This window comes from Bactrocera neohumeralis, chromosome 2 (genome assembly GCF_024586455.1).
Source record: "Bactrocera neohumeralis isolate Rockhampton chromosome 2, APGP_CSIRO_Bneo_wtdbg2-racon-allhic-juicebox.fasta_v2, whole genome shotgun sequence".
NCBI classification, from domain to species: domain Eukaryota; kingdom Metazoa; phylum Arthropoda; class Insecta; order Diptera; family Tephritidae; genus Bactrocera; species Bactrocera neohumeralis.
The window spans coordinates 92,069,161-92,094,937 of record NC_065919.1 but is presented as its reverse complement, the minus strand read 5'-3'; the positions used below and the strand labels follow the sequence as shown (position 1 = coordinate 92,094,937).

Sequence of the window (25,777 nt, the reverse complement as noted above, 5' to 3'; positions counted from 1 at the left end):
ACGTGAGTCATTTGTTCTCTCTGACAATCGCTTTCAAATTAGTCACGGCCATCGGCAGTTAGATTCCAATAATGGAAACCACGAGCGTAACTCACGACGGTCTTGAACAAAGCCGTGTGTCAATTATGCGAAAAACCACATTGGAGCATTTCACGCTGTTCGGGTCGGACAGAAGTTCAATGATAATTGCGGTGGCGGCAATTATGCGAGAGATATCCTACCAGTTTCTGAATATATCTGGTTGGTTCTAAGGTCATTGTGTTGGTGCGTGGGCACGCCCTCATGCGCGTGCGATCCTGCAGCTATTCAGTAGCAGCAGTTGACCCACCGCCCACAAAAACAAATGAATACGAATCCATTTACACGCCTACACTTTGTCATTTGTTGCGGGAAGTCGTCGCATTCATTATGCTTTGTGCGGTGACCAGAGCAGCGAAAGGATTAGCTTGTACTTAGCGTGATCGTCGAGTTAAGCGGCGTTGACGATTGGATTACGTCGTGAAAATCCAAACTGTTTTGGTCGTCATTTGCCCGAAAACGCGCACCTCAAACGATTCGCCTGAAAACGAACCCTTTCGTTAGCTGTGCGTTCAGTCATTTCTTTATCCCCTGCTTTCTTCATATACCTCGGCCAATATTATATTTTCTGTTTTTGTTTATTTATCAGGAATCGTCTAAATCCTGTTGGATTGTAAAAGATGCCTAAAGTAAAACCTTCCCGTGATAACAACAAACAGAAGCTTAGCGGCGCAAGCAGGAGTGGCGGCAGTAGTATTTAAGCAAACACCGTTACAATTTTAAGTTGAAATCCAAAAATTATGTAATGTTTTTTTCTTTTTTTCTTATTAATTTATCATGAGCAGCGGTAACGCGCTACATTTTCGTACGCAGTCGCAAAGTAAACAAGGCGCAAGTCGCCCTTTCACTCCCAACCGCTTTCGTGCAAAAATGTCGTTCATCATCGGAGATGAGCGCAAATATATTTTAATTAAATCGACGCGTCTACCCTGCAAAACGCTCAATTTGATAAAACAAATAATGGCAATTAGTTGGGTCAACAGCGAGCATTGGTCGGCATTTTAACCATCTACATACATCGCTGCAACTGTGGGTCTCATCTTCCGATTTCTGCCTCGCCTCTCCTGCTTTAACACACATTATTTACATTGTTACACATCCAACATCCAATTATTATTTTTGCAACTTCTAGCGGGATGAGACGCACCACCTCGTGGCCGCCGCTGGGCTCTTTGACCGACTGGCGATGCCTTGTCGGCCATCAGCAGCGCCAATGAAAGTTGCTGTCGTCGCTGTCATCATCATCATTCTCGCTGCCAACATCAGCCGCCATCAACATCAACACCAGCCGGCAAAATCACCATCAAAACCATCGACAGTGTCGCCCATCACTACATACACGTACATATGTACATATTGTATATATGTGTGTACATAAATATGTTCACAAGTACATAGAAGTGTTTTTCAGCACTGGTGTCTGCCCACCACTGCCAGCGCGCGTCGTCTGGCGGCACGCATCAACAACACCACCAATCAAAGCAGCAATCACTATTGGTTGTAGGATGTTTGCAATTGTTGTTGCTTTCAATTTTAAATTGACGCCAACACACTCAGCTCATTAAACTTATGCTTTAAGGAGAAAAAGAACGAAGCCGACCGAATATCGGGAGTATTTTCCAGTAATGGTGATGGCAGTGTCAATTGCTATTATGAATCGACATTGTTGCTGTTTTGCTAAACGCAGAGGATACTTGCACGAATATATAGCAGCGCGTTGTGTTAGGGATAATGATAACTTTTGAAAATTGTTGACAAGTTTAAGCTGCGGTTGGCACCCAAGAGCCCTCACTTCCAATGCGTCTACAATTAAGGGTGTATTCATAAGCATTATCACGACTTTCACAAACGGAAGTACCAATACTCATACTAAATAAAGGTTTTAACAATTCGGCAGTTGTGTGTTTTATTTTAAAAATAATCTTTTATTTAGACATATTATACCTTTGTAAAAAATAAATTTCTACCTTTTGGAAAACGCAACACAAAACTATTTTCTATTTAAGAGAAACATCGTTAGCGATGAACCAGCGGTCGCTGAAAATTTGTTTCCTTGAATTTAGTACCAAATTTTGTTGTTTTCAAGTCTTCACATTACGAATTTATTTATGAAAGTATTTAATGAGTTCTTATTTTTATGATTATTGCAATTATCAGTTTCCTAGTAATACAATTTAGATTTCTAGTTATGATTTATTAGGGTTATGCACACTGTTTTCGCGAATGCAAACATCACGTGTGATCCCCACTCTCACTCTCAAGCTTATCGAAAACATTCCGAAAATTATATGAAGTTCTTAATAATGATCAAACTTGAAGACATCTACACTTACAGTTTACAAAATGTTCGGTTTTACTCAATGGAAATCTCTCTCTGGGGTCCAAAAGAAAAGCGCATGTCACCAGAAACAATAACGTCGCCAAATTTCCAAAAATCGGTGTAATTGACTGAGGAAGTTATTAAAAAGGTGAAACATCTACCACAGCTATTTTCAGGATATGAACTCAGTTTAATATGTGATCAAGTTGGGAATGATAGCAGTTTGATAAAGCTTTGCACGCAGAGGGAGATTGCCTTAACTACGGTTGCAGAAAATTGTCAAAGGTCAGTATAGTTCTCAAATACGGCATTTAGAAAAATAGAGATTTTGACTGCTAGTCGAAAATATATCTGAGTAGCCACAAAGCACCAGATTATGAAAAAAAATTGTGAAAAATATGCAGTTAGTCAGTATCTCTCTTCAGACTCTAGGAGCAAATACATGTAATGTCGCAATCACCTGAACATGTTTTCGTATAACTAAGGATGTGATGACTTGGTAGAGCCGTTTACCCAGTGTCTGTAAATGATGGAAGAAAGATATCATGATTAACGGGATCAACATATTATGGCAGATTATTGCTGGCTCTTAAACAAATCTTGTCAAATGCAAAATTATAGAAGACAAGCTCATAAACGGCATTTTATTAAAATATAAAATACGTTTTAGAGATTTGTCTCTCTGTTAACTTCGCTGTATCCTTATGGTATACATACATATGTACATATGTATATGTATATACAGCTGTTGACAACTAATTAGAGACGACACCTATTTTGAAGTAAATGATGTTATTTTCCAATAAATCACTTATTTTTACTGTTTTTTCACTTATTTTATTGGAACGTACGTTAGACTTAAACTCTGATAGTAAAAATTTTAATAAAAAATCCTTTTTTTGAAGATCTTAACAAAAATGTGTAGAATCAACGATTTGAGTGCGACAGCTAATTAGAAACGAAAATATTTTATAAGCAAAAAATACTGTTATTAAAAAAATTTTTTACTTTCAGTTAGTATTTTGTTGCATAACCCTTTTGCTTTAATACTGCTTCACATCGATTGCGAAATGACGTTATAAGACTCTCACAGCGCACCACTAGTGTTGCTTGTCATGCTATTCTAATTTCATCAAAAAGGAAATCCATATTTTTGATATTTTTGGTACCTACATCTTTTTTGGCATCAACCCAGATGTGTTCTCTTCAGGCCACTCCAAAACATTTATGGAAGTTTGAACAAAAAACTTTTGTGGCAACTTTCCCGTATGTTTTCGATTGTTATTCGGCTGAAATTTCCATATAACAAATAATTTATCCTTAGTCCATGGCAGAATGACATTTTTTGGAATGTCGACGTATATCTCCTTTTTTAAAATTACATCAATCGTATGCAGCGGACCTACACCATTCCAGGAAAAACATTCCCACACCATGATTGAACCTCAGCCAAGATTCACTACGCGTGAAACATAGCGAGGATCAAATTCATGATAGAATGGTCGGCGAACATACATTCGACCATCAGGACCTACGGGATTAATTTGTTGTCCAAGATCAATAAGGGTTGGAAAAGCTACGAGTTGTTTACTTTGAATTTTAGTCAGAAGTGGTTTCCTGCGTGCTGTCCTACTCCGAAGTCCAAAGCCGGGAAATTGTTCTCTTGAATATTTGGACGCTATAATTGTCTTGAGTTTTATGTAGAATGTCAGTGGAACTCTTTTTTTTTGGGTCTCTTCTGGCGATGGTAGTAATTCAACGGTATATTTCTGTTGAAGTTTTTAAGGTATTTTCTTTGCGTGAAACATAGGAAATATTTTTAAAATTCTGTATATGCTTAAGGGCATTGAAAAAAAACTTTTTTTTTTGACCTGATGCAAAATTTCTTTGTACGCCTTTCCAGACTGACGAAGGTCAAAAATGTAGCCAAGTATGGCAGGTGTACAGCTGCAGCTGTAAAAATTAAAAAACTTGAATAATACGTTTTAATATATTTTAAACCACAACTTTGAAACACACCCTTACCAGAAATCAATAGTATTATTAATAAAAATTTGTACCAGAAGAAAATTTCTTTCTTTGAACAACTGTTTCTAATTAGCTGTCGCATTTAATTCACCTTCTATATCGTAACGCATTTACGATTTGGGAAAAACTTAACAGAACTACAACTGCGCAACTACAAAACTGGGCGATTTTAGTAGTACATAGAGTAATCCAAACAATGCAAGGCTTTTAGGAATATAAATAACGGTATACCAAAACATTTAATCATTATTCTCATCCGCACCTTACAAAAAGAGAGCGTTTCTAATTAGCTGTCAACAGCTGTATATGTATTTATTTATAAGCGGGGGTAAATCCTTCAGTCATTCAGATAGTTTCATGATTTTTGAACACAAATACATCCAAATGAATCAATAAGTCTAAATTCAGTAAATTAATGCGCAATAAAAAGAATTTCATCAACAATGTTATTTATTCAGCAATTATTGCATTAAGCTATAAATTTCCATAGCAGAGACCTCATAGAAATCATCATAACTTAATATAGAGTAGACAACGCCAACTATGTATTTATTTATTTTTTATTTATGCATTTGATATATGTAAATTTTGGGTCGGTTGCAATCAGTTTAATAAACAAATAAGTTTCCTAAAATATTCTGAATCTATGTTCATACCTACATATGTACATGCATATGTATGCGTGTATGTATAAACCAAAGATAGCATTTTCTCTTGAGTTTGTACATACATACATACATACATACATACATATGTACATATATGAAAGTTCTGAACAATGTTTCGCATGCGTAACTCAAACTAACGCCTCCTCATATATGTATAGCATGTAAATACATATGCATACATACATATAAGTATTAGACAGTGAGACATATTTGCACAGAACACACCCTCTCCCTTTCCCAACCAACCCTCACTGAAATGAACAATAACAGCAACGTTTCCATCAGCTCTAATGAGCCTCCATCTCGTTGGCAATTATTAAATGAATTGGATTTATATGCCGCTCCGAGCATTTCGCCGTTTAATTGTGTTGTTATGTTGTCTCCCACCCAACCACCGTTAATTCTTGCTTTTGTTTCATATTCACAAGGCACCATTTAGTACGGTACACTCTGTGCTCCTTCAACTATAAACACCGCTGGGTAATAATCTCGCGCTTTCTCTTTCTCTCAGTGAATACACAACGGCACGTTTCGCTCTTGCTGTATAGTTGAACGCTGGTCTGCGAGAATGACTGTATCTTCCTTCCTAACAAAGTAACGCTCTCTCACTCGTACAGCGCTGCCTTTACTCGCTAACAGGGTGTCTGCAGCCAATGGGTATCTATCGTGTTTAGATGGCGGTGAACGTTATCTTTTGTGGATCGTGGAAAATTCCTCAGTTGGCTCCGTAAGATCTATGAGCAAACGTATGGTGTGAAGTTGTAGAGTATCGTTAGGACCACCCTTTCGTCAAGATGACAGCTACATAGACACCAATGCATGTGTGTATGTATGTCTGTAGGATGTATTGTTGTTAATGAAATTGTTTTATTGCCATTACATACATATTTGGGAGGGGAAAAGGATATTCAAGCGCTAAGCTTCCGGCGGTGCTCACCTATTTAATATTATTCAGAAAAAAAACACTTCGTGTTAATGCGTTGAATATCCTGAATTAGGTTCTCAAAAAATTTCTTAAGCAGTGATTTACTCAGCCACGAACATTTAGGTGAATTCGGTTTTTTTGTCTATTTTACTGGTGGTGGGAATAATTTTTAATATACACTGAAATTCCCCTTTACGGAGAGTGCTTATAACTGGACACCTCCCATAACCGGACAAATTTCATGAACACAATATTTTCGTTGATATTTTCGTACCAAACCAATTCCTATAACCGGACATATGCACGTTCCATTGAGCGGACACGGATACTATTTTGATGGTATTTCATTCAAATTATCAATGTTAAGCAATGTTAAGATTTCATAAAATAGTTAAAGAAAATGGTGTATAATTTGTATGTATAATTCCCGTTTTTTTTTATTTTAATTTATAGAGTTTTAACAATTTTTATTGATGTTGTTGTCCTTTGGCTACGGGTCTGAAAGTTTTGGTCATCTCTATTAAAAGCATTTAACTTTTTTTCTATTTTGGGAAATCGTTTCGTAGATATTTATTCAGCTTAAGAATACTAGTACACGTTTATGAATATAACACATATACATACAAACCCTCCTAAAATACAAAACAACGTATGAAAAAGTTCGAAATTGAGTATTTTATTGATAACGATTCAGTACTTCATATTGCATGCATATACATACATACATATGTACATATGAAAGTCAGTGGCGGATTCAGAGGGGGAAATAGAGGAGAACTCCCTATAGCACTTTAGCGACTTTCCTACAGATTAATAATCTTTTAGAAATTGTTTTTAGATCAAAATTGCGGCCGCAATCGTGGACATCTTACAGGACCCTTTTTTTATGTGTAATTTCAACAATTTATTTAACTATTATACACCCAATAAAGCAATATAAAAAATATAATTTTGTATTCGTTATGAAAGTATTATTTATAAAAAACAGATAAAACACAGTTGATTTCAACATTAAAAAAAATTGCGAAAATCAGTGATTTTTCGGTGGGTTACACTGAGACGATCCCTTAACTCAGCGTGATTCTTCAGAAAAGGCATCAACTATGATAGATACGCAACTTGTAACATTCCGAAATCGAAGACAAAACGCTGCGGAACATTTTCGATCCTTTATTCAGACACGTAAAAAATGGCGGCAGAACTGAAAGTTGACGAAGAAAAACCAAGAACCTGCCGTCGATAAACGAAACACGAAAATTTCTGCGTGAGAACTTGCGAAGAATACTACAGGGTCCCAGTGCACATTCCTCTGTTCGATACAATCGGCGAAGATTTGAAAATGCACTTTTCTAGAGAGTATTGGAAGGGTATGGGCTTTGAAATTCGAAAGAAATGGAAAATCTTATTGACTCCTTGATAGATAGGTTCAAAGGGCTTTTGGATAATGAAAACGTCGTGCGACGTTTGAAGCTCAAAGATGAACTTGATCACTGGCAGAAGCGAAAATCAAAAGACATTGGAAACGTTGAAGAACTATGATGTCGACCTAAACCTCATAACTCATAGTTTTCTTCGCATATTCTGCACACTTCCTGCGACGAATGCGAGCTCTTCACGCTCTTTTTCGACACCATCGAAACGTGACTAAGGACGAACATGCGGCACATGCATCATTACATTGAAGTCATTGAAGAAGAAGTTATCGAAAGATTCTCAAAACTTGGCCCACATCGTTTTCTTTTGTGAAATTTTCAATTCAATACCCGAACTGACTGCAATATTATACATTGCAATAAAGTATGTATGTCATCCGCACGTCTACGATTTATAATGTGTTTTTCAATTTAGTAGTATTTGATATGAAAAGGTCGATTTGAAAATTTTCTACCATGGTATTAAACTGTTTAAAGACAATTTTATTTAATATAATAATCTCCATGTTTCAAGTAAATGTTTAATGCGTTGAGCCATCTGCTTTTTCCAGATTTCAATACATTTACATCATTTTAGATATTAACAGAATTTAAATCGGTAATTGAATAGTGCGGTGGGCTGATTTTATTCGCAAAATATTTTAATTCGAAACAAACGTCTATAGAAATCCGCACTAAGGAGCGCCAATGTTAATGCGCCCAATCGTATGGAGGAGTAGCAAACAGTTTATTTTTCTCATACATATATACTCTTACATCTCGATACATACATATGTAGGTATATGATTATGTGTATGTGTAGATATATTCGCCACTGGCCAGCCATCCGACCATGGGAGCCACCATCGCGGCCGCTGTGATGCGCGCTTAACGAGGTGTTTATTTTCACAACTCATGCACCACTGCGCCTACAGTGCATGTATACATACATATGTATGCATGTATGTGCATGGTAAAGCTTAAAGGAAAACGAGAGAAACAAAATTACATAGATACAGCACTCGAAGTTCAAATTGGCTGCAATTGAGAACAAAATCATGACTGAAACCGCTTACTTTAGGGATGCTGGTGTTGCAGCAAAGAAAACATCATTGCACAAATCGCATTGCCTACAACAATAACGTGCAAAATACATGCATGATGTTCGTCTTATTGCAACACCAATGCAAGGATACAAATATACATATATACATATATAAGTATGCATGTATGAAGAAAAGTGTTTATCAGAAATCTTGAGCAGCAATAGCTGACGCGCCACTCTAAGCGTAAAGTATTTGCAATCTCCCTGGGCACAAATACAAACATATGAACACATAAACAATCCAGGAGCACAAATAAAAATACAAATAACAAAGTAAACAGCATACGGTTACCGCCCATTTCAACACGCCACCAATTCAGTGATGCTGCAGGAGCGGACTCAACAGAGATGGTGATGGAGATGCAGTGTGTGAAGCGGACGCTTTGGGGCGATGAATGAGGAAAAAACCACAAACACGTTTAATGATTCTGCTCGCTCTTCAATGACCACGACGACGTTGCCTCTGTATTTGTTCCACGAAAACTCCACCACCAGCAGCTATGCTCAAGCTTTTTTGTTGCAATGAAGTTTAACACTCTTCCCCAGCCGTGAAGTAAATTGTTTTTGCCGCAAAACATCGCCCAAAGTTACCGTGCAATGCTGATTGGCGAACTGCCTCTCTCTCTAACGATCACAACGCTCTTCATTTTACTCCAGTTCATTGATTTTAGAAAAAGAAAAAATTGAAATATACTCTACATACATTCTATACATATGTATGTATATACGCGTTGTCGACGTTTTGTCCCTTCTGTCTGCAGTTTGTCTAATATTAAAGTTATTTGAAATTTATAAAACAATATATGTTTCATAATTATGAAACGGGTTCCTAACAAGCAGGCAAAGAAGTTATTGAGAAAGGTCCTCAGCCCGTAGAATCGAAAGCATCCCAAAATAGGGAAATTTGATAGCAGAGGTTTAGGTACTGCGAAGAAGATGAAGGTGTTTGGTCATACTCTCATTTCAACGGTAGAATTGCCAAGTTGGAAAACGGGATTGACTGGGAAATGTTCCGTATTCAGAAACAATTGCAGCGAATGAAATTCAAAGAAAGAGTATATCTCACCCGCCTACAAACATCAACGATATTCCGAATTTTCAACAGAAATATCTACAGAATTATATGATACACACATACATACATACATATGTATGTATATATACATAATACATGTGTTCAATCATAATGTAAAAATTGTGAATTCAGGGATTCGCAAGGATTATAAATAGGGGGAAAAATGGCAGTCTGTGCTCCCTTTCCAATATACATACATAAGTGCTCTTCTATGAATTATTCACTGCAAGCTCATAATTACAAACCTCAAGCGACACGCTCGTTTCGATTCTTCGTGTTGGACACTTCAACTGCTTAATTAATTATTGTAATTAGAACATGTATTTAATGTCAATCAAAATAACCATTACCATATAAATAACCAGTACAATATCTAACTGTTGACTTAACAACTCCGTGCACATGTAAATACATACAGGGCGAGCATAACATATACATATGTACATATTTACATATACATACTATGCACTAATATGTGTGGCTTCTCGTCAGTATTATACATATATATGTAGTGAGAGCAGCAATGCAGAGAACGCCTACGCTGGCTGCCGCGTAATTGAGAACATATTATCACTCTCAAAATCACACTCCACCAAAAAGCTGCGCTCGTCCCCGTCCACTCGAAAAGCGTACGGACAGGTTTCGGCGTTGCCGTCGCCGTTATCGTTCCCTTGACGTAGGCAAGAGAGTGAGACAACTATTTGGCGCGATTAGACGGCCACTCAGCGGCCGATGCAGCACCTTTTCCATTTTATTCCGTTCTTGCATGCAGCAACAGTGGTCGCGCCTGGTGGCTGGTGCCTGGCTATGCATAGCGGCGATAAGCTCTCGCACCGCTGCGTCATTAAAGTACGACGCGACACGAGCGAAAGCGGGCGTTTACATTTCGCTGAATCGCAACGTTGATATTTTACAAGCAAAGCGGGAGCAGCGCGATTTACCGTCGCAAGATTTCCTAAACTAAAAGAAACAATAATTTCGCTTGTGAAGCACCTTTGAGTGCCAAAAAAGGTAGTTGTCGCCGTTAATGAACAACTAAATAACAACTAATTCGGTTGAAGTCCCCATTTAAAGGAGATGCAGAATCCCGCGTGAAGTCTCGCAGAAAGGCGCGTGGGCATTGTGATTTTAAGCGGAGTGTACATATGTATATGTATTGAGCGCGGCTGCTGTGCGTGCGTGTGTGCGCAATTAAACGCTTTGAGGCACATTATGGCGTTGACAGCTTGTCAATTCAAGCGCAACCGTTACGCTACACCAACACAGTTGCGGCATCGCCAGCGCTGCTGTTGCTTATAACCGATTCACAATTGCGGTCTCGTTTGTCGGTGTCACTACTCATCTGAAACTGCGGATGCACTCTTCCTCAGTGGGAACTGTCAGCCGATCGAATGGTGCGGGTTTAGTGTCTCATACATTGTGAAGTTAGTGAAGCGTTGCCACATGTCAATTGTGTTTGCATTGTTATCACCGCAGCTAGTAAATCAAGCATTTATTTGTGTTAACGAGTTGTCGGGATTTCAATTAACCAACAAACCGCGAAGTGTTTTCTTGCCACAAGCTGGGCCTCTCAACCATTGTGTATTAATTTAAAAGTGGCGCTGGCCAGCATTCGGTCTAACCGTTATCAAGTGATAGTTGCATTTCCTGTTTGGATCGGTCGCACGAATTTCGCTTTCAATTCGCGCGCGCGTACTAACACTCGTTCGTGATAGATTGTGTTGATCGCTGTTTCGCAAATGGTCACGTGCAGTCGTCAACCGTTCAACATGCTGCCAATGGCGCCTATTAATCCATTTGTCGTGGGTCTAACCCCATCATCTATGGCAGCAGCTGCAGCGGCAGCAGCCGCAGTCGCCGTGTCCACGGCGCAGTCTGAAGACATTGCAACCACCACCACAACCATGGGAACAGCTACCGTTACTACTGCGTCGATTAAACCAAAGTTGGCGTTCAGTATCGATTCTATTGTTGGCAGTAATGTCAACAGTAGCACCAACAAACGCGATATTAGCGGTTCTGCGCATCCAACGGACTTACGGCCTATGCGACCATCTGCTATTTCTCCACCACTCTCTTCCTCGCAACGCAGTGACAGTCCCGATGAACGCACAAATGGTGAGCGCGATCGGAGTCGTCTATTGCTCGCCTATGAGCGACCTCCAAGCCGCATAAGCCTCAGCCACAGCGAAGACTCTCATCATTGCCAACAGCCAATAGAATTAAGGAATAACTTTTCTGTTAACTATCGTCCCATCAACTCAGCGGCGGATCAGCATTCAACTGCTTTATCACGGCCACCATTGGGACTTATTTATTGCCGCCGGCGTTCCATATTGGATTATTCACCAGAACGAGAATGCAGTAGTCCGTCCATGACCGGCAGGTGCCGATCACGCACTAGGTCCCGCTCTCCTTCCCGCCAGTCAGTAGTATCTTCTCAAGAGCACAATGCCACCGTTAACCGAAGTCGAAGTCCATCGCCTTCACCAACACCGCCACATAGCCGCACTACACCACGATCACCACAAACGCCAAGTAGCGGTGGCGTCACAATTGGCGAGCTTAACAAGCGACCAATTCATGTGCCTGGTATACCAGCAGGTCTGATTCGTCCATTACCTCTACAAGCTCCACAAAGTTTAGCTTTACTTCAGTCTGGCAATGCTGGCGGCGGAGCTCCCGTGTCTTTAGAAGGTAGTAACACGCCAACGATACAAGCCCCTGGACCTCCACCTCTATCACAACCCCTTGGTATGCCGCCACAACCCTCGACGTCCGGTGTGGTTGCACCACCACCCCCACCTTCCAATCCACACTTTTTGGCCGCTCAGTTCCAAATGGCTGCTGCCTTGGCGCACCATCACCATCAGCAGCAACAACAACAACATCATCCAGGTGCTCATCTGCCAAGCGGTCATCCGATGGCCCTGTTCCCTCCCGGCCCTCATCATCCTCACTTCGGCGGCCCACACATGATCCGCGATAGTTACCCTCTCTACCCCTGGCTGCTCAGTAGACATGGACGGATATTCCCACATCGATTTCCCGGCAGTAAGTCTTCACAATCATAACAATTCATAACATGAGTAATTCTTATCAATTTGAGCCATGACGTTATGTTTGATTTGAGAACTTGGACTTATTTAGTTATAACTTTTACCAGGAACCTTCTTAGACTTTTCAACGGCCACAAATAAAAAATATCAATTATATTGTACACCTTTCCACTGATACAATTTGGAGCTCTTTATTAAAGTGGTTGATCTAGAGTCTTAGATATTATAAATACTATTTACTCCAAGCTTTTTTGCTTCGACACTGAAGAAATGTACGAAGAGCGTACCAAATATCATTTTCTAGTGATCAAACATAGTGATTCTCCAATTGATCCGAAACAAGTTGCTTATCATAATACCCAGGAATCCAAACGTAATAACATCTCTCCCAGAATATTCATCAATTTCATTAGAAACATCATAATTATACGAAATGTTTGGGAACGCCTCCTCTTCCACTCGTCCAGCGACGAAACATCCATTTATTACAAGTAAATTAGTGCACACTTAGCCACAGTTAGGACTCGGCTCACAGTGGTGCAAGCACTTCACCTGAGAATTGGGACTGTGACCAAATGGCAAAGAGGCACAGACTGCTTTAACAAGCTAAGTAGCGGTCAAACCTCCGAAGTGTACGCGTAGGTATAGCAATTTGAAATAAATTACATTTTAATTAAATTGTTTGAACAACATGGCACACATCGTTAACATGAATGGATGCAAGTTAGTGTCATGCAACCGAACAGCACAAAACAAAACTGTAATATAGAATAAAAATGTGAGAGGAAAATAAAAAGCGATTATGCTACATTTGGACGCAAGCCGACACACGCACACATCCACATGCACATAAGGCATGGGCTCAAAGAGCGGCGCTTGTGGCTGGGCAAGGCAGGCGCCCGCTCTACATGGCTTTGTTCAACTTTTAACTTTCCACGCAATGACACATATGCACACACACATACATACGTATGTTTTCATATACACATTTGCGCGCGCCTACTTCGGTGTGTATCGGCAGCACCGAAGCTAATGCGTTTTTAATTGAGGCTTCTTCGACTTTTACTTAAAATTAGCAGAGTAAAGAGGCAAATCGAGTAAGAAAAAATGACAAGCGTTGCCGTTTAAAGAGTTTTGGGTGAATTTCCACATTTCCATCTCCTCCGCATTAATTCCGCTGTCATCTGAACTCCCTCAAAATGCTCCATTTATCATCATCCAATTACTTTATTTGACGCACCTTTCGCTACGCACGAAAGGCATGCCTCCAAATTACATACACACACGTAAGCACACATACACATCGATAACTGACTTAATGTTGTTGTATATTTTTTCTAACGGAACTCATGCCTTAACTGTTGATAACAAATGAGTAATTGTCATCAAATGACAACAAAAGTTAGAGTTATCTGCTCTATTTGAGTGCCGAATATTAGGGGGATACAACAATTAAACTTGGTACAATCCATGTCGCAATAAGTCCATTTGCAGGACACAACACACGAACTATGTAAAAAACGACAGACACTTTTGCAATTATCCTCCAAGTCTGTCTCAACTTGTTCAGATGATTCCTATTAAATGGGCTATTAAGTGCTATAACGATCGATGAATCAGTTAAGGTATATAAGAATTATTCATTAAATCAGTTCATCAGCTTCGGTTGTATCTTAAGGTTTACTTAGGCCGAGTTTTATTGCTCACCGGAGGTACCGTCCTCTTCATACTTTAAGCACATTTTCTCATTTTACATACCAAGCCAAAGTGAAAACTCAAAGAAACGGTGACTGGCTAGACGATTTTCCAAAGCACTAACTGTACTTTAAAATGTTGGGTAGCACTATTTCGACCAACCAACCAATGGCTATAATAATTGGCCATTTGTGAAAATGTGTCAGAAACTGTTTTATGGAAACACTGAAAGGTTTTATGAGCACTTATTTAGTACTTTTTTTAGCGTTGTACTCTGAGCGGAGTTTTATGAATTTGTTTACACACAGATTAGCTCTTTCTGAAAGTATTTTCTTCTGAAATTAGTTGCATTTATTTTTTTATTTTTAATTTTTGAATGTAGCATTGTTAAGCACACTTCCCCAACCTTCGCTGTGCATAAATCAGTTTTATACCGCGATTCTGTAAGCAGTCTCCAGTCACTTGTCACTAGTGAGAGGCATTTTGAGGAAAAGTCTCAATTTGTGACTAGTTACTATTCACGAAACAGTCTCTAGCGTAAGTCTCAAAATATTGTCTCAAATTTGTGACCTGATAGTTAGCTAGATATTAACCGATTGTCGTTTTTTAAATTTTGTAAGTAACTCAAACACGAAATAGTTAAAAATAATCAATTTTGCATAAATTTCGTAATTATTTTAAACAAAGTCAACATATATTTTTACATTTATTGGTAACTAGTGGATCCGGCCACAGGTTGCTGTGGTATACATTTATACTATTATTCATATAATTAACTCTTCAATACAGTGACAATTTTATTTACGAATAAGGCGAAAACGTTTTTGTCGGTATAAGAAACAAGGGACTGTACTTGAGGTTCTGTCGAGTTAATAGTTGTCCGCTTAATAGAGCTTTTTTTAATAGAGCTTTCACTGTATTGTATTTATAGATTGTATCCTATCTTCTATAAAGTGCGTTCCAAAGTAAACAGAACTTTACAAAAGAAAAACAGAACAAATGGTATTTTTCGGCAAAATCTATTTATTTGATTGAAAATAGTCTCCTTCTGCTTCAATGCAGCTTGTTGCACGGTTCAAAAGCATGTCGAACGAGTGTTTTAGCTCGTTGGCCGATATGGCCGCCAGTATGCCGGAACAAGCCTTTTGAATGGCCGCTACGTCTGCATAACGTCGATCGATGAGATGGCGCGTTTATTGCACGCCAACTTTCATCTTCGCGAACACGTTCAAATGTTCGGTCAAAATGAAATAAATCGATGTTTTGGAGATGTTCAATTCCATTTCCATGAATTTTACTGATAATTTCGGCAGATTTTTGATGAATTCACCCACAGTTTCGATGGAATTTCCGGTGATCACGGATTTTGATTGGACCACACGTTGATCGTCATTTATGTCCTCAAGACCACTTTGAAAAAGTTGAGACCACTCGTGCACTCTGCTACGGGATAGGCAATCATCGCCATAAACTTGTTTCATTAAATAAAAAATAAAACAAAATTTACTGTTGGTCTTTTTGTTCGAAGCTCATTTTCACACCGATAACACAAACATACTGACACTTAAAACGCAATAACTTCACTTCCAATCAATGAAATGTCATGAAATTCTCACTAGACAATCGATAAAGATAGCAGATTCTAACGCACCAGTCGACATATAGATGACGCCACCAGGGGCGCTAGATTCAATAAGTCCTGTTTACTTTGGAACGTTCCTTCTAGGTTAGTTAAAAAAAAATCGGTTCAGTAAATAGGAGTCCATCGCGGACGAACAATGTGACACGTACTTCTTATATATAAAGATTATGTTTTTGACTATGTTATAGAAAATTTAATATTTGTTATCGACATATTTATTATTTATTCAAATGTAAATACATCTCTAAATAATGAAATGTAAGAGCTGATTAGACCCGTTCGTTTTTGAGAGATGTTTGTGACTGTCACGTACTGAATTGCAAAATCGTCTCAAGTCACCAAAATTGTATCTAATTGAAAATCTCAACTTTGGAGACTTGTGCCTGTATCACAGTACAGAATCGCTCGGTTAAATTCCTTTTTGGAATTGTCAGGAAAGCTGCGGAAGTAAATCAAGATGCTTACGTATTTTCGTCGTTGAGCTTTTGGATGCTTTCGAGCTTCTGGGAAGTGCTGCAATTGACTTTTCCCATACAAAGAATCTCAAATAATAGAAGAATTAAAACGCACTTTTAATATAACACTCGAGCTTACTGCAAACAAAAGTAACCCTTTTGAAACTTGTAAACAAAAGTTTAAATTGGTTTGTATAAGCCTAAATATTTAAATTTCAAATTTTTATCACAAGTTGTACAAATTATTTCGTTTCTATAAATTTCAAAACATTTTTCTATCAAGTTTTCTTTCTATTTGTTGATCTTTGGCTTTTCAGTACACTTTATTAAACTTTAATCCGAGGTGACCTATGACCTAAATATGAGCGATGAAAATAAACCTTTATCTAAAGATATTACACAAAAGTCCTCATTTTGCGCGATGTGAGATGCGCGTATGTTAAAGTAGTTGTGTGTTCGTGAAAAGTGTCGAATGAAGTTGTGATTGCAAACATAACTGTTGTTCGGAAGTAATTGCAACGCGTGTTCAAAAAAAAATCGATTAAAAAACAATAAGAGAGGGGGAGTAAAATAGGACAAATATATTAATAGCGATCCGTCGTCAATAAAAAATGGTCTGAGGGATGAAACTGTCTTTCAAATACATACATACACACGACCGTACAAAACAGTTAACTATTTGACGTCTGGCGGCAATTGTTTCGCTTAGAGCTCGACTTGACACTTTAAATGGCGTACAACAACATTGGACCAGTGTTTTTGCTCTCATTTGCAACAGAATGTTAAACATCTGTATATTTTAATGTGATGAACTCAGGAGACGCTCGGTTACACATACATACATATGTACATATGTATATAAGCGCTTGTCAGTAAAGTAAACAGCTGCCAGGTGCGTTTCAGTTGACAGTCTGCGAACGGTCAAGCGCAACTCTCAGTCTTTGGCCGGCCCGAGAGAGGTACTTGTGCAGCACTAAAATTCATAGTTATTCTATTAAGAAATAAATGTCGGAGAAGCTTTAATGCGAAAAGTTCAACTGAATTTAATAAGTGCGTTCCCAAATCAAAACACTCGTGTTTCGAGTTTCTCTCTCATTGAAGTCTTTAGTCTCTTTTTCGGCGCTAACCAGGAGCAATCGTGCGAACACCATCTTAATATTGAAGTGTTGAATTCGAATAAGGAAAAATTCTGCTACTATTCGTGATGGAGACGGCTAGTACGAACTTGTGGAACCGATCGCGTCCGACGTGAGGAACCGCCGAGCGTGCAGAAAACCCGCCACTGTAAATGCGATGCAACGCTGATATTACAAATACACATTAGTTCGACGTGTACAGGAAAACAGTGGTCGACAGCGTTTAGCTCGCCTCATGGCAGGTTGTTAGTTTTAATGACGATGATGAGGACGATTTCGAAATGGCGGCTGTGTTATGCAAATGCGCGGTGGTGTAAACGAGCGCTACAATAAAGCGATTTCTCGCTTGCAACCATTCGTCATTCCTTTTATTGCTGAGTAACAACAGAAGTGCTATGTACATACATACATACATATATTTGGAGTGGTGTACAAGATCCAGTTTAGCTTGCCAATCGAAGTGGTTGCATGTACAAATGTCAAAATGTTGACTTTTCCAGAAACTTGCTAAGCATGAACTTTACGCTCAAGCAACTTAAAAGTTAATTAAAAATCTACATGTGTGAATAGCAATTAGGTCGATGTTTTCCCCTGCGAGTCTAGCCCTAACACAATAGGATACTCGTATTGTGATCCGAACACAAACACAAATGTGCACATCAAAGGAACACATGCAAGCCTTCTTGAATTCCAAGAAATGCATAACCATTCGAAAAATTATTAAAATCATATTAGCAGGTCCAACAATCGCTTTATATACGCATTTATTGTGAAACGAAAAAATCTAATTAAAATTTCCAGAGTATGTATATTTGGTGTCCCTTGAGGCTGATGCTTGATTAACACAAAGCAAATATATGTGTGCACAACACTATGAGCCCCAGAACTGAATAGGGAAACCCTTTTTACCGCATTTCTTCGAAGAGCCGATGCAACGCGCGCACGCACAGCGGTAACTTTCTAATAGCCTCCTCAGGGCTGTTACCGCCGGCACGCCTTCTTTTGTCATACAGCCAAATATATGAACACATACACACAGCCATATATAAGAGATGATTATTCTTTATCATGCCGTCGCGGTGTATCGCTACAAAATCAACGGAGTACAATGTCGATTGACCGTAAAAACACGATGAAGTACGACGATTTACACAGATAGACGTAATTCATCAAAGTAACACCTGAAATGTTATGCATCTTTTACGGCTTTGTTATTGTTGTAAGGAGCTCGTAACAGAGATGCTCTAAAGAATGCGAAAAAATCGTCACTGCGAACCTCCTGATTGTTGTTGTTGCACTCGCATATATAATTCGATTTTGGACAGCAATTACACGTGATTGTTCCATACTCTCAGTTCATCTTTTGCAAACCCCATTAAAACGGAGTTGATCATCAAAATGTCATAGCACAATATCGGAAAGGAGCAGTTATACTTTGTGCAACATGTGCGAGTAATTGTTTTGAATAGATTATAGCGACCAAAAAAGAAGAAACTTGAGGACTCCGTGAAAGGGAAATATTGGCGATTTGAAATAAATTTTAAAATAAATTATTGTTCAGTCATTAGTAACGGTTTAAATGATTTGCAGCATTCATCTGCACTTCAAACTGCCGAAACCGGAAAAGTGGAATTCTTCATTTATTTTTCGCCAGTGAGTGAGCTTTTCTTAATACCATTTTAGTCTAAGCTCTTTCTTTATAAATAGCGATGCCGACTTCGATATACTTCAGCTGACATTCAATACAATTGGCTTAAGTCTGTAGCACCGCTAGTAAGCTCTTTCTGCTATAGTATTTTTCAAGCGAAATAGAAATTGTCTATATTATTTTGAGAAGTCCCAGAGATCTAAGTTCGTTGATTTGGCAAAACCCTATTGCTAAAACAACGATGAGTAGACAAGTGCTTGTGACAAATCGCCTTACTTCGAATTGGATAAAGATGAAAGATCCCTATATGAGAACGCTTTGTGGAAAACAAAAACTACTGTAAAAGGACAAGGGATACCCTAGCCTTCATTATATATCAGCTCACTAAAATATTCAGAGTACTTTAAACCTTTTTTTATCTAAGCCGAGAATATTCGATGAATAGATGAAAAGATTACAATCAGTGGCGTAGCTACAACTTCGGGCGCCCGGGGCCAAGAATGTTCTGCCGCCCCCCCTTTATATCTACCTACCTACAAGTTTCATGAGGTGGTTCGAACAAAAGTGAATTTTTACAAAATATCTTCGACATTTAGGAACTAGAAGCCACGCAAATTCTGAAGTTCCAAAATTCTCACAATACGGTTTTTTACGAAATTGATAATAAATTTACAAGACATCTTATTAAAAGCCATAGAAAAAAACCATTTTCGCCCTATATCTTACAATCATGTTTGGTATCATATTAACGTTTATTATAAGTCGTAGTCTCACATAGTATCCATACTACACTTTGCAAGTAAAAAATATTAATGTTAAGAACCACCGAATTAAGTCATATGATTTATGTACATACATATATGTAAGTGATATAAACTAAATCTAAGCTAAATTTAATAAATGAAAATCGCAAATTCATTCTGTTACAATGAAAATGATTATTTGTAGGGCATGAGAGCTGAGGAACTCCTAGAGCAATTTAACATATGTTCGGCATACAACTATATTTTTTTAATATAACAGATATATTGACCAATATATACAGTATAAAGCCAACCAGAAATTTAAAGATAAATAGATAAAGATTATAATTCTGATCAATTTTCTTATATAAGGTATAAGGGGCTAGGGTATATTTTGACTAAATTTTATCTACATTTGGTATTGCGATATATTACCAGAAAGATATCTCTAATTGATTTGAGAAATCTCATAGGTTAACCAATATATAGGGTATAATGTCAAATGGATGCTAGAAAGTCAGTATATTCTTCTTCTTCTTCTTAATTGGCGTAGGCACCGCTTACGCGATTATAGCCGAGTTAACAACAGCGCGCCAGTCGTTTCTTCTTTTCGCTACGTGGCGCCAATTGGATATTCCAAGCGAAGCCAGGTCCTTCTCCACTTGGTCCTTCCTGCGGAGTGGTGGTCTTCCTCTTCCTTTTCTTCCCCCGGCGGGTACTGCGTCGATTACTTTCAGAGCTGGAGTGTTTTCATCCATCCGGACAACATGACCTAGCCAGCGTAGCCGCTGTCTTTTAATTCGCTGAACTATGTCAATGTCGTCGTATATCTCGTACAGCTCTTCGTTCCATCGAATGCGATATTCGCCGTGGCCAACACGCAAAGGACCATAAATCTTTCGCAGAATTTTTCTCTCGAAAACTCGTAACGTCGACTCATCGGTTGTTGTCATCGTCCATGCCTCTGCACCATATAGCAGGACGGGAATTATGAGCGACTTATAGAGTTTGGGTTTTGTTCGTCGAGAGAGGACTTTGCTTCTCAATTGCCTAATCAGTCCGAAGTAGCACCTGTTGGCAAGAGCAATCCTGCGTTGGATTTCTAGGCTGACATTGTTGGTGGTGTTTACGCTGGTTCCAAGATAAACGAAATCATCTACGACTTCAAAGTTTTGACTGTCAACAGTGACGTGAGAACCTAGTCGCGAGTGCGACGACTGTTTGTTTGATGACGGGAGATATTTCGTTTCGCCCTCGTTCACTGCCAGACCCATTTTCTGTGCTTCCTTGTACAGCCTGGAGAAAGCAGAACTAACGGCGCGGGTGTTGAGGCCGATGATATCGATATCATCAAAGACCGGAAGTGGTGAGCTGCTTGACCCATATGTAAAAGAATCATTTCTGGCCACTCCCAAGTGAATGGCGATCAGAGAACTTTCCTCACTTGCGTGAACTTCTACACATGACTCCATCCAGTATATTAGGTATGTGAAAACTAGTAGAAGTATTGCCATGATTTCATTAAGATTTCATGCATATTGACCGTTAGACAGAAACAATAAGTCGTCAAGTTCCCAGAAATCGGTATAATCTAACAGAGGAAGTTATTGAAAGGGATCCACGTATTTGGTGCCTGGGTCCTTAAAAAGTTAAAGTACGCCTTCGACCATTCTTGCAAAATTTTATTCTGAAAACTTTATTGCTTTTTGATTTGTGAACTGTAAAGCGAAAGACTTAAATGGAATTTGCAAGATTTTTTTTATGGGAAGTAGACAACCACGCCTACTCAATTTCATCCATGTGATTAATTTTCGCAGTGTATGATAGCAGTGTTTGGGTAACCTCACACACCAAATTGGGTAGAAATTAATCAAGTAGTTCCTAAGATATAGGATTTCATCTAAAGATGGTCACGGCCCCGCCTTTTGTCTAATCTTCACAAATGCTTCCCTACCAACTGGGCCGTAAAATTTAATGTCTCTGGCGCGTTTATGCATTGAGTTATCACACTTTTAGTATTTTTCAACATAACCGTTATATGGTAAGTAGGTGTGGTTATTATTTGATTTTGCCCACTTTCACGTATATGAAGCAGTGCTAAAAAGTGCAAGTTTGATTGAGTTAGCTTCAGCGGTTTGGAAAATATACACATCAAACCTTTTGTGTCCCTTACTACCGCCAACCTCTATACCAACTTGCAGTTTTGCATTTTAATTTAGTGCTTATAAGTTTTCATTCAATGGCGCGTCAGCGGAAGATTTGCGTACTGCAATTGTTGATGTCAATTCCCTAAAATTACCAGATGGTAGCTCGTTAGCACAATCAAATAGAAATGCTGACATCAACAGACTTTCCCATACTTACTGCGCCATAACATTTCTCCGCCGCCTCGCCATATTTGTTTATAAAACTTTTGCTAATGACAAAGTGTGTGTCGCCATATATGTAAGTACGGCCGCGAAATCATCAAAGCTCACTTTTCCCAATTTTCCACTTTTCAAGCAGAGGAATTCAAAGCTTTTCACGTACTTTTTTGGTTATTACGGTACATTGTGGCTGGGAAAATATGTGATTAACTCGCTGCGCACACATACATCTTTTTTTGTTGGCGAGGGAAAATTGTTTATTTGCATACCCAAGTGAGTATCTCTTGGGCACTTATGTGTATATAATTTAAGTGATGATAGCGAAGTGGCCTTAGATGAGGATGTCGCATCAACCATCGCTCAACTGTCAATGTGCCGCATTGACATTAGCCTGGTCTGCTGGTGCACGGCTACTGGCGCCGAATATTCACGCTTTGCAAGTTTCATCTGGGAATAGTGGTGAACCAATGCATGAACCAATAAAATTTCGCCTTCTCCACACATGTTAATTCTATAGTAGAAGGTGGTGAGTGCGGTACGTAAGGGATATGAAGTGATATACTATATATCCACAACTACGATATATTTTTATAGAAGAATTTAAAGTCCTCGATCTTCGCATCTGACTTAATGTTATCTGTATTATAATTTCAGATTTCTTACTGCAGCCCTTTCGTAAACCAAAACGTGTGCGAACTGCATTTTCACCTACCCAACTTCTGAAGCTGGAGCACGCCTTCGAGAGTAATCACTATGTGGTCGGAGCCGAACGGAAGCAGTTGGCGCAAGGACTGAGTCTCACGGAGACGCAGGTAAACAAATATGAGAATATTATGTGGCAAAACATCAGTGTGGGGTGGTGTAGATTCAACGGGGTAACCAAATACCGATGCATAGTTATGGATCATGCTGGATGCCGCAGGCGCAACAGGGAGTCGACAAGTTAATAGTCTTGTTTAACGAATTAAAGATGGCTATTTCAGAACCGGCCCAACTACACGTATTAGCTCAACGCAATGCAGTCTATGTTATTTAACTTACACGAAATGGGTCTTAAACCTAGGAAACACTGAACAGTGAGACTGCCGATGAATAACTTCGGACAAAGATATCCGTCAAAAAATGTCACAAGAAATTATTAAAAATAAAAAGGGAACATTTTATGTCCAATTTTGCAGCTGCGGTGGTTCTTCTAAGGACAATGGAATTTTTCCGGGTGTTGTAATCATATAATTTCAAAAAGTTTATTCCCTGAAGCCCCACTAACTTAAGACTTGAACGAGTTTAACTGACGAAAAAATTACAGAGCAGTCAACGTGGTTTTTGTCATGCATTTTTAGCTTCCGCCGAGTCCCGGAGAACTTTTAACGAACTTGCCTATATTTAACGCGCGGCCCGAGGTATTTAACTGACATTGCAAACATAGCTTGCACAGGTTAAGTGGATATATCTAACAATTATGTAATTTGCTATCAACAAAAACCGCCACGTGACTCCAACTGTAAATTTTGCTCAAACCTGAACTATTTCTCCCCCCACTCCACAAACCATGAGATACATATGATACTTATCGTTAAATATGTATAGGGTTAAGTTGAGGGCATCAAATTCAATAAGTGCTTTCATATATTAATCACGCCCGCACCCCCAAAAATCATGAAAATTCATGACTCCTTTTGGGGTGCATCTAACCGGCAATTCACGGCAATCCTGAGCCAATGTTCAACGGCAACAATTTCCTCGGCGTGGGCGCATTACAGCAATAACAACATGTTTATGTACATAAATTTACACATACATACACACGGTCTTTCCCATGGCCGAGGGTGTCCTTGAGGGTAATTGTGGGTTCAATTGCAATGGATGGGAACTTGAACGGCGGCCTAAGTTTAAGTGATTGCATGTCAACTGATCGTTAACAGCCTAACTACTTGAGTTATTAGCCGTAAAAACAACCCCCTTGCTATGGATTTGGTGCGAGTGTTGCAATTGCGGCGGATAAAGCGTAAATACCAGGTACTCAAGTCGTTCGCCAGCTTTGGCCTTAAGCGATAAAGGCAAGGGTTGGAAATTATCTGGAAGGGGTGGGAAAGTTGCGCACAAGCCAATTGACTCTCTGACACCCTTTGGTGTTTTATGCCTGGCGGGCAAATAACGGTCGCAGTAATAAAGTGGTTAATAGCCTCTTTCTTCCAACAGGCAGGTGAGGCGGAAAGTGCTTAAAATCAAGTTGCCAACGCTTTGAATAACTTTTCAGAATATTGAATTAAGGGATAGTGTCGTAGATAGCACCAGCACATCAGTAAACATGCCCTTGAGCCACTACTCTTCCAGTTCCGCGAAAAACTAATCAGTTATTATTTTCTGAGTGGTAGCCTAGAAGTAAAGCCGGAGTGTGTAGTCCGAGAATGTGAGCTAGGTTGTTAGAAGAAAAATCCTGCATTATATAATAGCAGTTATTTGAAATTCGAATCGGATTAACTGTTATACTTAAATATTGTCTGTTTTTTCAGGTCAAGGTTTGGTTTCAAAATCGTCGCACCAAACACAAGCGCATGCAGCAAGAGGGCGACAGTGATTCAAAGAGTCAGAAGGGCAGTCAAGCTGGAGACAATGATGCGAACAAGAATGACAGTTCACAGAATAGTTTCGAAGATCAAGAGGAGGATGATGAGGAGGACCTAATCGAGGAGGATGAGGATGAAGTCATCGATATGGATGATTATGGCAGCGAAATGGATGCGGAAGAGCACCAGCGATTGCGAGAACAGTTTCAGCAACAGCTGCAGCAGCATCATGAGCAATTGCAGCATATCCAGCAGCAGCAACAACAGCCACAAGGCCCAATGCAACAACTACATCGTGAACAACGAGATTTCAGGGTGCAACAGCAGCAACAACAACAACAACACACCAACAATTTATACAACATCAACAGTTTTTGCATCAACAAGTACAACAGCAAAAGCAACTTCATTTACAACAACAACAACAGCGGCAGCAGCAGCAACAGCAGCAATAGCAGCCGGGACAGCCATGATTGCAGTAACTCAAGTGTGAAGCTCAGGCCGCCGAAGAGCTGGTTCACTTACCCACAGCTAATTGTGGCCACTGGGCGTGGTGGTAGTCGTTGTTCCGTTCACTCCATCTGTCTCGCTTTTGCGTTGGCCCATACACTTTCCTTCAGGTGCATTCCCCGTCCCCTCCCTTACCTTTGCAGATATTCAACCTCCAATGCCAACAACACCATCGTTTATGTAAATTATTCATCAAAACCGAATTGTATTTATTACTTTGTAAATTAGACGCTTAGCCATGTAATAATATATTTACGATTAGCAATTACGATGTAATAATAATTAAATCGCAAAGCAAATGTTATAAATAATAATTACGATAATTAATAAATGCAAACAATTAAA

At 39.1% G+C, this 25,777-nt stretch overlaps 1 protein-coding gene across 1 annotated transcript; it reads left to right on the top strand.

The window, feature by feature from the left end:
- Nucleotides 1–10,385: 10,385 nt before the first annotated feature.
- Nucleotides 10,386–25,479, top strand: LOC126756107 (homeotic protein empty spiracles-like). The gene is given in 4 exon segments (XM_050468946.1): nt 10,386–12,665; nt 23,010–23,167; nt 24,869–25,262; nt 25,265–25,479. Coding segments are annotated over 4 exon segments (1,980 nt in total). The 5' UTR covers nt 10,386–11,350; the 3' UTR covers nt 25,378–25,479.
- The last annotated feature ends 298 nt before the right edge of the window (nt 25,480–25,777 follow it).